Below are 12,558 nucleotides of genomic sequence, written 5' to 3'. Positions count from 1 at the left end.
GTTGTAATAGTGGTGGTTGTAGCAGTAATATAGTAGTAGGTGTAGTCATTGTACCACTGTAGCAGAAGCTGTTCTGTAAGTAGCAGGCTCTGATTGGTTGGCAGATAATTAGGGCTTTCTTCTATCGCTTTCATGATGAGCCCTCCAGCTGCATAGTAACACAATGCCGCTCATTCACTCAGTCACCCTGAGATCAAGGCTCTGTCAGCGTCTGTGCAATAGAGTCTGTTTGTTTACTCCACACCGTGCGCCAGCAGCTGAAAACTGAGCATGAATGCGTCACACATTTCCATTTTCTGTCTGAATTAAATCTGGAGTATTATTAAAAAATAATCACATCACACCACGGCTGCGATGATTCATTTAACCGGAATTAACCCCACCTGACAATAATTATACCATCTCCTCGGGTAACTGAGGATATTCGGCGGGACCGGTGATGTAATGGCTCCGGCTCAGGTGATGCTGGCGTCTGCGCTTAGGCGAGTGTAGAGTACGGCTAGGTCAGAGCGTCAGGGTGAAGGATGGAGAGTTAATTACGAGCAGGCGGGGGAAGTGCCTCTCTCAGAGTCCGTCCGTCTGTCCTGATCGGGCTCATTACACGGTCGCGGCATCAAGCGCCAGCGGGGAACGGGAGCTTCAGGAACCAGCGGACAGCGGAACGGTTCCGCTTTCATACGCAGGGAGAGCAGCGAACGAGGGTCATTATCACGGGTCGTCACGGCGACAGCTGAGATTAGTCACGCTCCATTCGTTTCATAAACCGCAATCCGAGTCGACCGGATGCGGCGGAACCACGGCGATGGGTCGCGGCTGGCTCTGCCGGCGCTGTGGGGGTTGCCAGGCAACAAGAACCTACCCCGCCCCCCCTCCCCGCTGTGTGGCTTTGGGACCCGCGTCACATCTGCGTGCGTGTGCACGTCACCGGTGCGTCACAAACAAGGTCGTCAAGACAGGACTCGCCTTCGCACGCTTCGGTACTGATGCTGAGGAACGGCTGTCAGTCTAACTATACGGAACTCTGATGCAGCAACGCCATGGAAACCAAGGCCTTCCTGTGAGGCAGCTCAAAGGGGAGGCCATCCCATAGACAGATGACCCCTTCCTGATCTGAGATGCAGTGGCTGTGAGGTGCACAGATTCTGTGCGTGTGGAAGCAGTCTCTGTGCTCTCTGTCCATAACGCAGGTTGTCGTGGTGATGGAGATGTGGCTCTCCTCTCTCAACCTGGCTCAGTCTGTTTAATAGTGCACTGGATTAAAATCACACATCTGTTAAAATGGCCACACACACTCATGCACGCACACACACTCTCACACTCAAAATCACACTCACAGACACATGCAAAGACACATCCATGCACACGTATGCACACACAGACACGTTCACACAAACACAAGTAAATGCACACACAGGAACAAGCATGTGCACATGTACACACACACGCATTCACATATTAACACGCACACACACACACACACACTTCCATAAGCGGTGCTCATTCCTCTCATTCTAATTGCAGCCTCATATTTTTCCCCCAGTAAAACGCCCCGCTGAGCAGATGAAGGGGCATTATATTCCTCCCACTGGCTCCCTGCGGGGTCTTCAGAGCGGCTGTTAAAAAGCCGTTTACAACCGCCCGGGTCACTAATGACCGCCCGGGCGCCGCGGTCATCCCGCCACATCCTCCTCTTCGTTTCGCGCGGGATTCCGGCGGACCGGCTCGGAATGACGTTTCCGCGGCGACGGAATGCGCTGTCCCGGGCGTTACGAGCCGCCAGAGCAAGATTACAGCCCTTCACACGCGCTGAGGAAGCTGTCATGCCCAGCTGCCCCCCCCCCCCCCGCAAGGACCCATTTAACACTGCGCTGCAGATCAATATCCAGGGTCAGCGCCTCACACCCTTCCCACGCACCCCCCCAGCGACACCACGCGGCGGGCTGGACCGAGCCCGGCCCACAAGCCCACAGACACGCCCCCGCATCCATTTTGAGAGCTCCGCCCAGCAGGACGCTCGCGCTCCGACAGGAGGCCTCGTCAGACCGAATCAGGGCCCGCCGCAGGGCGCCGCCGCTCGCTCTCCGCAGAGCGACGGGTTACCAGGGCGACAATTAGCAAAGCTGTGAGCAGCTGCGAGCTGTAAACAGATACACACTCCAGTGAAAAGTAAAAAAGAAATGCATTTCTCTTCTGTAGGATCCAGTTCCCTTATGGGGAACGTGGCAGAGGGGCAGGCCAGGAGGCCGAGGAAGTTTGCTTTATTTTTAGTTCATTTTAAGAGCACGGCAGAGTTATTTATTCCGTATATCTGAGGCATTCCAAACGGAAACCTCTGCGTGTGCGTTTTAAAATTCAGTTTGTAGGTCGCCTTGTGCCTCCTGCCAAAAGCTCTGTGTACAAAGCAAGCGATGAGCCAGAGCCCTATGAAGCCCTGCGTCTTTATTAAAAGCCCTCTAATTCCCCAGGATACCACACTAAACACAGTCACCCCTCCACTGAGCTTCATGCCTCTAGTCAATCATGTCCAAGAAAGCCTTTCCTGCTTAACTCAGAGTGATTCACCTGTGCAGGTGTATCTGTCAGCTAGGCACTCAGCTAATGACATCACCTGACTGACCACGTATAGGGCCCGACCGGCCCAACCAGATGCTGTCTTATATTGCTCCTGTTTAATGCTCGTGATTAGCATGATTATTATTAGTAGTAGTACGAGTATTATTATTTAAACAATTATTGACTATGTTGCCTCTGGTCCTGCCCCTGACACCACCACCCTGACCCTGGCCCCGCCCCCCAGCCCCACCATCCTGGTCCCGCCATACTGGCCCCACGCCCCTGACCCCACCCCTGCCCCCGCCCCCCAGCCCCCCAGCCCCCCAGCCCCCGCCCCCTGGCCTCACTAAAGCAAGCCCAGCAGGTAACAGTGTAAAACGTGGCACTGGCTTTGTACACACAGAGCACAGCCTGTCTCTCCGGTCACTATGCGACAGAGAACAGTGTGTCACAGCATCTGTCACTGCTGACACGCTGCCACCATATCTCACATACGCACTGGCACACACGTACGTACGCGCACACACATACACACAAACCCACACTCGCACGCACGTGCACACACATGATTCAAATTTACATTGTTCACACATTTGTGTTCATTTCAGGTAATTAAAGGGATGGATGTTTAAAGTCAGTATAATTTACTTTCAAAACCAGCGACTCAGAACATTCGGCCTTTTAAAAATCACTTGGCAACAGAATTCCGCTCATTATCCAGCCAGCAGAAATGATTTGAACTGACCTGAACTGTGAAAAATTAAGATTAAGAGAGATTTGAAGAGCGTGACGGAGGAAGAGGAGAACTCACAGGCTCTATAGAATGAGAGAGAGGAAGAAAGGATGAAAAAGACGAGTGCAGACAGTAAGAGAATGAGACAGAGCCTGGACAGGCAGATGAATGGAGTCCAGATCTGTTTATCAGACACTGACGATATATGACAGGGGTCTCTCTCTCGCTCTCTCTCTCTCTCTCTCTATCTCTCTTTTGCTTTCTCTCTCTCTCTCTCTCTCTCTCTCTGGGTGCTGAAAGAGTGAGGAAACTGGAGATCGAGTGCGGAAATAGATCTATAAAAACAAACATCAATCAAAGTCTGAGGTGAAAGCATAGAGCCTCATTAGGTTGGATGATTCAGAGCCCATGACTGTTGGCCCCTCACACGCGCGCACACACACACGCACACGCATTTAACTGTATGAATATTATATTTTATGTTCTATATTCTATAATATAGAACAGAATGTCCCTGGATTGGTCCGCCGAGGTGGTTCTGTCTCCCCAGCCAATGAAACGGCAGCAGTAATTATTATTCGGCCTCCCTCCCCAGACACTGGCTGTTCAGAGCCACATGTCCTTGGGACAAGCTGCAGCGCCCCCTGCTGCTGGGATTATGAAAGACCTGCTGTGTATGGCTGGAGACTCTAAGGTAGATCTACCGTCATGTAGGATTTCATTTCAACCCAAACTTGGCACAGCTCATTCTCCTCATTAGCAGCTCAACGAGATCTCTAGCTGTTGAATGAGGTGTGCTTTGCCGGGGTTGGAGTGAAAACCTACAGGATGGTAGATCTCCAGGAACGGGGTTGGGCAGCCCGCATAGCTGGAGTTTAAACCTCAGACCAAAGAACTGCATTACAACTGGAACAACTAATCATTATGTCACAGATTTGGATAGCCGATCCGGTGGTAATGCACTTTGTGGTCTAGAGGTTTAAATATGAGGTTTAAATTCCAGCTAAGTACACTGAAATTGACCCTACATATTTTGCTGTGATATTCTGCATTCCTGTAGTATTCTTGGCTTGGTGCATTTCCACCAGCCTGTACGTGTGAGACGTCAGCAATCCTGCTCAGCGGCTGATGCTGAAAGCTTCACTCCCAGAATTTCACACTTCTTGGAAACCTGCTACAATATTCTTCCTCCTGTTGACACGTTTTCCTTTGAAAACACCCCCTGAGTGCGCTCGGGCGTCGGGTTTACGAACGGGCTGAACCTCTCAGAGATCTTTCAGAGGGTAAAAAAAACCCCAAAACGAACCGTGAGCGGCGGGATTGAATAATGTCCCCGTCCCACACTGCAGAAGGTCACGTCCTGATGATGTCACAGCAGGCTCCCTGTCTGAGATCAGGGACCCGGAGACGCGGCTCGTGATTTTTTGATGGCGGTGTAAGCAGACGGCGACGGGACGGGGGGTTGAGAATGTGAGGAAATGGGCGGACACAAACGGCAGCAGTCAGGGGCCAGAGAGAGCACTTCCTGCAGACCGTCAGACTAAACCACCATTCTACAAACTGAAGGCCTACCTCGCTGATTATACACCACATATCCGCTATACCGTTACTCATTATAGACCACAAATCTACCACAATCATGCCAATTGTACCCTGAAGATCTACCACACTGATGCTGATTACACACTGACCATCCATCACACCGATGTTTACTAGCTGCTCCTCAGATCAGCCACGCTCATTCAAACAGTGCACGTCCAGCCACATAATGTGCCCAGTGGGGGTGCACAGCACTGTGCCACAGACATCACACTGAAAATCGGCACAGATACGGCGACCTGCGCATACTGTGACCAAGCCCAACCGACAGATTTTGAGGCGTAACCTAGCAACCGTGGAGCAGGCTTTTGTTTTGCTAGCTGCTCTGAGCAGCACCGAACAGTGCAGGCTTCAATGCGGCACTGGAACCTCAGGAGGAGAAACACGACCGCTTTTCTACGCGCTGAATTTCACTGAGGCCGTTAAAAGAGACCTAAACTTGATTTAATGCTGTTTCTTTCCCTACTGCACACAACAGAAGACACCGCTGGTATGCAGACAGAAACTGCAATATGGGTATTAAAGAAGGTGTCAAAATACACTAAAATAGAACAAGGTGGTACCAAGCGAATTACAGCACCCACAGGGGTGGACATAAAATTTGAAACAGACAAATAACAGCCTGATATCCTTTTACCAAAAATAACAACTGAGAGAGAGAAAAATAGAGAAAGAGAGAGAGAGAAAATATAAATGCCAGGAGAAGTAGGTCAGTGATACTGTCACGCGTGATCATATCCAAATGAACCCGTTTTGAGGCATCTGTGGATTTTTCCCCTTTCCTCAGGGAGAGCCCAGCCAGCTCTTCACGGTTCAGACCAACGCTGCAGCACAATGACCTCATTCCATGCATGTGCGCTTAGTACGTGCCTGAACTCTGTAGCACTGCAGGAGTGTGTGTGTGTGTGTGTGTGTGTGTGTGTGTGTGTGTGTGTGTGTGTGTGTGTGTGTGTGTGTGTGTGTGTGTGTGTGTGTGTGTGTGTGTGTGTGTGTGTGTGTGTGTGTGAGTGAGTGAGTGTGTGTGTGTGTGTGTGAGTGAGTGAGTGAGTGCGTGCGTGCTTGCGTGCGTGCGTGCGAGTGTGTGTGTGTGTGTGTGTGTGTGTGAGTGTGTGTGTGTGTGTGTGTGTGTGTTTGTGTGTGTGTGGGTGTGAGCGTGTGTGTGTGTGTGTGTGTGTGTTTGTGTGTGTGTGAGTGAGTGAGTGAGTGAGTGCCTCTCCTCCTCCATCTCACTGCTCAGGTGGCTCAAGGTGCTTGCTCCATTGCCATGGAGACAAAACCCTCCTCTCCTGCCAGTGCTCTGTCTGTGTCCTTAAGCTTCTTTCAGCCAATCAATACGCGGTCTGTGCCCTTACGCTCCCAGTGGCCAATCAGTGCGCTGTCTGTGTCCTTACGCTTCCAGTGGCCAATCAGTGCTCTGTCTGTGTCTTTACACTTCCTTTAGCCAATCAGTGCTCTCTCTGTGTCCTTATGCTTCCTGTGGGTGTGCTCATCTCTCTGTAGGACTCTGGGGAGAGTCAGTTGGAGAGTCTGCCTCCAGGTGACTCTCTACAGGTGAAACCTGCAGTAGGATGTCTCTCAGGGATGATGTTTTGGCATGCTGGTCTAAGTCAATCTTTCTGCAGAACGTGGTTCAAAAAAACCTGCACCATGTGCAAGTTCACAAAATTCTAACCGTAAACAACGATCACTCACACTGCATTAATGCTACACTGAGCCCTCTCGCCACAGTGATCCTCCATATTGCACTGGAATCTTTTTAGTTTGCTCTCACTTTCTGCCAAGAAAGTGGGTCATCAGTAATTGAATTTAATAGAGTTGTTCACTCCTATTAGACAAAGCATCTGTGTGATGTGCAAAGCTACTGTGTGCACAGTCTACTCCAGGGACAGGAGGCTATCTTTAGCCTGCAAGGCGGAAACAGTTCAAGCACTCTGCACTGATCTGTCACAGGAACTTCCTTCACCACAACAAAACATCACTCCAGCTTCCTTCCCTCTCTGTGAGCTCTGACATCCACGTGACCTGTGACCCATGACCTCCGACCTGCAAGCCACACTCTCTCCGGCTATAACAGTACAGTAACCTGCAGTTTGTCTCCGTGGAAACAGGGATGACACACAGTGGGCTTTCAGGAAGTGGCAGACAACAAACTCAGGTCAGGGGAAGGGGGAGAGGGAGGGTAAATGGGGTGGGTGGATCAGGGGGGAAGAGCCAAAGACAGAAGAGGAGGCAGCATCAGGGAGAAGAAGAGGAAGAAAGAGGGAGGTGCAGGAAGGAGAGCACAAGCTCTGAACTCCTGAACTACTTCACAAGCCAGAGAGACCACCCTATGCTAACTGCTAACCTGGTCGGGCTCCCCTGGCCACAGTGAGCCTGCCAGGTTCACAGCTGTGGGGTCAAAGGGCGCGACCCCCCTCCCCACCCCTCTGATCCAGTCAATGACAAAAACACCCCTCTCAGTGCGGAGAGCGCAGGCTCTTATACCCCTCCCCCCCACCCCAAAGGAGTCGGGGTGTCTTTGAAGCTCTGCGGCTCTCACCTCTCCAGTTATGCACGTATTCATGAGCGGGGGGGGCTGCAGGGGCGATCGGCGCTTCTGATGAGAGAGGGAGCAGGACTCAAGCCGACCCGTGACACAAACCGCTACGCTGCGCGGCTAAAGGACCCGCGGCGCTCACAGCGCCCTCTACTGCTGCCCAACGCTGCGGTCTGTGCCCTCCCCCTGGGGATTACTGCCCGACGCTGCGGTCTGTGACCCCCCCCTGGGGATTACTGCCCAACGCTGCGGTCTGTGACCCCCCCTGGGGATTACTGCCTAACGCTGCGGTCTGTGACCTCCCCCTGGGGATTACTGCCTAACGCTGCGGTCTGTGACCCCCCCCTGGGGATTACTGCCTAACGCTGCGGTCTGTGGTGGTTGCAGAGGTTTCTGAGTTCACCTGCATGGAAACGCCACGGTCCAGCTCTCCTGCTTGGATATGGTTCCTGTTTGAGGAACCCAGCAACAACACAACAAACCCAACACAACACTACACCTCCCCCAACAGCAACACAACAAACCAAACACCTCACACAACAACAAAACAACAAACCCAGCACAACCCAACACCCCCCTCACTTACCCTAAACACACCCCTCCATTACCCCAAACACCTTGCTCACTTGCCCCAAACACTCCCTCATTCACCCCTAACACCCCCTCCAATTACCCCCAGCCCAGCACTCACCCGCAGGGTCCCCCACCTCCTCGATGACGGGCGGCAGGCGCAGGCCGTCCATGGCGGAGTGGCGGTGGGGTATCGGGGGAGAGGGCGTCAGGCAGCGGCCCAGGCAGAGCCTCTAAGGTCCAGACGCACGCGGCTGCGGCTGCAGGCTCATCCTGGACGAGGGAGAAGAGAAGCACTGCAGGCTAGAGAGATACGCCACTGCTGCTCCACTCTCTCTCTCTCACTCGATCATTCGCTCTTTCTCCCGCCCTCCCTCCCTCCTGCCCTCTCTCTTACAGACTGCCTCTCTCACTGTTTTTCACTGTTTCTTTTTTCCCCCGCTCTCTCGTTCTCTTCTGCGTCTGTTGTTCGGACGTCTGTTTCCCTTTGTGCAGGCAATGTTTCCCCTCCCCCCTCTCCCTCTCTCTCTCTCTCTCTCTCTCTCACACACACACACTCAAGGACAGCTCCTGTCGTTGGCTGTATGTTTACCTTCAAGGAGATGCAGATCTTGCTACTTGAGGAGCTGAGAAGCTGGTGGCTAATCCTCCTGCAACTCACTGCTCATTTCCACTCTCATCTCCACTGTGTACACCCATTCCCCTCCCCTCCCCTCTCCCTTTTTCTCTTTCCCTTTCTCTCCCTCTCTCAGTCTCTCTCTCTCTCTAGCCCCTTCCCTTCAACATGTGTTAACTCCTTCACTCTCACTACTGGGAATTCTCAAACTCATAACACAGCTGGTTTATCTAAGCAGGAACCCTGACATATATATCACTGAGTGTGTGTGTGTGTGTGTGTGTGTGTGTGTGAGTGAGAGTGAGTGTGAGAGAGAGAGAGAGAGAGAGAGAGGGAGAGAGAAAGACAGTGTGTGTGTGTGTGAGAGACAGAGAGAGTGTGTGTATTAGAGAGAGAGAGAGAATAATGAGGGGGTGAGACAGTGGGAAACAGGGGTGTAATTCAGGAAGACTGCTGTCATGAAGCATTGATCTGTGCAGCGTGATGCTCCTGAGATGTTATTTAGAGGGGACAGGGTTGCGGATACTGAGCGCGTGCAGTAGCAGCCTGGCTGGAGCCTAAGATGGCTGGAAAGGGTCTGTTGAGAAACTCTGTGAACTGAGTGACAAACGAGAGCAAGCTGAGCGCCTGACAGACCCCAATCTCAAAGCTCACCAGAGCCAAAGACAGCCAGACCCACACTTTCTGACTTCTGAACAGAACTTTACTAACGTTTGTTTTAAATAGGAGAAGGGAAATAAAATATTACACACGAGAAAGAAATTTTAAAAAATCACCATCAAAACCTGAGCCAATAACTGCCATACGCATCTCAACCCAATGATGTCATTTCCTCTGGAGTGCAATTAGAGCTTCCCCTCCAGGTTCTGCGTGACACGGGACCCAGAGGGACCCGATATTACCGCCAGTTTTCCGCTAAATGAAAACAGACTGGCTGAGGCTGTGGTCGGGCGCGGCGGCTTTTTTCAGAGCGGCGACCAGGCCTGCCGTTGGCTGACGGCTATCCCGCCCTGACCATCGCCAGCAGGCCCGCAGCGCCCCGCAGCGCCGCATACTGCACCAACGCAGCGGCTGCAGCCGCAGGGAAACACGCCGGCAGCGCCCATTTCGACAGGCGGCACTGCAGCCTGGGTAAGGAACTGGTTGGATTCCCGGGTGGGACACTGCTGTTGTACCCTTGAGCAAGGTGCTTCACATTGCCTCAGTGTATGTCCAGCTGTATAAATGGACGCTGTGTAAATGCTATGTGTAAGTCTCTCTGGATAAGAGCGTCTGCTTAATGCCTGTAATGTAATGTAATTTCTGAGCGTAACCGGTAGAGCAGTCAGCAGAGACCGCTAAGGGCCAAAGAATAAGACGGGGTGCCTCCCGAGGGGAGGAAAAGAAACGGCCGAGGGGAACGGAGGAGGACAGCCAGCGGAGAGGGAGGCGTCGCCATGGTTACCAGAGAGGAGCAGTTAATGGTGTGACCCATCAGAAGTGATGTCGTCGGAGATGTTTGACACATTCCTTCCTCAACTGAAATTGAGAGAGAGAAAGCAGATTGTGTGCCTAAGAGAGGAAACAGTGTTAAAGAGGAGTGGGACAAGAACCCTACATTCTGCAGAGCAAAAAAAAAAGTTTCAAATTTCAGTCAAGTAATAAAACTCAGAATGCTTTCCCCCAGGAACCGCAGATGCATTCTCTGTGTCAGTGTGCTTCAGAGAGCACCGCAGAGAAAGAGAATCATTCATTTTGCGGCTCGAGATTGTTCTCCTCATCTCTCCTGTGCGCCCCTCTGTACGCTGTGATGTCACACACCATCAGTGAGGACCAGAGCAGCAGCAGCACCCTCTCCACACCAGACCAGGTGCGGATCACTCGTTACACGCACGGCCTCCCGTCCTGTTCGTTCTGCGCAGGTGTGCGGCTGCAATAGCGCACAGACCTGACACCGCCAGTCCCGCCGGCCGCGGTGACTCATCGCTCGACCCTCAGGCTGTATTTAAAAGCACGGCGGCGTCTCACTTTCAGGCGTCACGCTGTCGCCCGGTTGCCAGGCAACTGAGAGGCTATCGGAACGCGCGCGTGTGAATAAGGGCAGCGGCACGTGACCAGCGGGTCTTTGGGCCGGGCCGCGACCCTAGGAATCAAAAACACCGTCGAACCCGGCAGAGACCCCGTCATTTAGGGATCATCACACTAACGGCACAGGCTTGCTGACGTAACTGATTACAGAGGATTGCCTGATTGGACGTTGGCATGGCAGCCATTCTACTTAAACACATAAAAATAAAACACACTGTGCATCAGTTAAGTTCAAGAAGAATCACCTCAGAACTGTCCATTTTATCCATCTGAGACTCTATCTTTCACCTCTAGGCCATTTATCAAGTGCAGGCAGCCAATGTGCTTCTGAACAAAATGACTTTAGACTCAGAATCCCATGACACAGTTCCTGTCTGCAGCTGCAGGAAATGACATCAGAAGAGGGCACTGATCACGCTGTTCCACTGTCCGAAAGCAGAGCATACTGTATAGCCTGCCCCTGAAAAAAAGCCCCAATGTACCTTACAATGCACTACAGTACTAGTTACATAAGGATTTCATAAGACTACAGTCAGAGGTTTTAACTGGAGGAATAACAGCCATCATGCAAAATGCTGTTATTAAACAGACTGGTCTTGTTTCCTTCTCAATAAATCCATGTATACCAGGATTCTGGCACGCTTTGTGTGGTTTTCCGCACTTATGAGGCCAATTAGTCTTCTGGTCTTTTGTATGGAATTTTCAAAGCAGACAAAGATGAACTGTTGCCTAGATACCATTAACAGGAAGTGGGAGGGGTCCTCAGCTCACCCAATCACAGCTGGAGCTGGAGAGGATCCAGAATCCACCAGAGAGCAGAGTGAGGTCATTGCTCTCCCACACACACACGCACATGTGCACACACAGACGTAAAATTCATGATAAATACACATATTTTAGGAGTGTGTACTTTGTAAGAACATTCGCACACACAGTCACAGAGAACATATCCTGGGAGATACACCAGTGCGGTCATTCATTCAGCAAAACTCCCGAAACACAAATATTAGCTCTAATTCACTGACGGCATTCAGCGAACATTCTTCTCATTCCCATCCACAGAGCAAACTCCATTATTCCACCCAACAGGCGTCTGAAACAAACAGGCCTTTCTCCTGCTTCTACACATCAGTATCACACAAGACCAATGTGCTTTAACAAGCAGCCAACAAAGCACACAGTCATAATCAGCTCCTGGGCTCTTTAAGACTCAAAGCCTAGGTTCTGTCCAAGGGAATTTAAAAAACTGTTTCTGTTCCCATTGAAACTGATTTCTGTTCCCATACAGAATGCTTTCTGTTCCCATTGAAACCGCTTTCTGTTCCCAGTGAGGGACTGGCTCCTACTCAAGCAGAGCTGAACCACAGAATATTCTGCTCTTAACACCATATTTCCTCCCTCCCTTCGTTCCTGCTTTCTCCATCCTCTCTTTCTGTCACCATGCCAACAGGGAGAGGTAGTGCATGCCACTCTTACCCCTGCGGAGATCAGGTCTGTAACTTCATCTGCGCGGCAGTAAAGGGGAACCATGAATAATTAACCAAACTTTCCCGGGGCCTGGCTTACGAAGCGCACAAAGTGTGGTTTGCAGAGTCTGTCCTACACAAAAGGACACAGCGTGCAGGCGCCGTCTGGGCCCTGCAAACCGCACAAGGACCAATGCCCTTCTCAGCCCTTCAGACACAGCACTCGCAACCGCCCTCCAAAGTCAGGCTGTCAATCAAATACAGGCCCACCCCTGCGCATTTCCAAAAAAAAGGCCACACAGGGACAACACTTCGCAAGCAGAACTTTCCGGAAAAATTGAGGGGAAAACAGGTTACGGCTAGCATCCCTTTCCTCTGCCGTGCATTTTGGGAGAGAGAGAGGCATCACCATGGTTAC

General features: G+C 51.6%; 1 protein-coding gene across 6 annotated transcripts in view; it reads right to left on the bottom strand.

The window, feature by feature from the left end:
* The window catches only part of LOC118219179 (coiled-coil domain-containing protein 136-like), a 32,001-nt gene that overhangs the window by 17,669 nt on the left and 1,774 nt on the right, over nucleotides 1-12,558 (bottom strand). Inside the window, exons 1-2 of one of the 6 annotated variants that reach the window (XR_004763672.1) lie at nucleotides 8,584-8,876; nucleotides 8,113-8,264 (exon numbers count right to left, since the gene is read on the bottom strand). Coding sequence is in view for 5 of the 6 variants with exons in the window: in XM_035402162.1 (XP_035258053.1) it covers nucleotides 8,113-8,164 (52 nt within the window). In the remaining variant the exon portion in view is untranslated. Of the gene's footprint in view, nucleotides 1-8,112; nucleotides 8,474-8,583; nucleotides 8,884-12,558 lie in introns of those variants that run through there. The other 5 variants (XM_035402162.1, XM_035402159.1, XM_035402163.1 and 2 more) reach the window with 5 other exon arrangements.

This window comes from Anguilla anguilla, chromosome 19, assembly GCF_013347855.1.
Source record: "Anguilla anguilla isolate fAngAng1 chromosome 19, fAngAng1.pri, whole genome shotgun sequence".
Taxonomy (NCBI): domain Eukaryota; kingdom Metazoa; phylum Chordata; class Actinopteri; order Anguilliformes; family Anguillidae; genus Anguilla; species Anguilla anguilla.
Note: the sequence above shows the minus strand (reverse complement) of the source record. Positions and strands in the feature narration are given on the sequence as shown.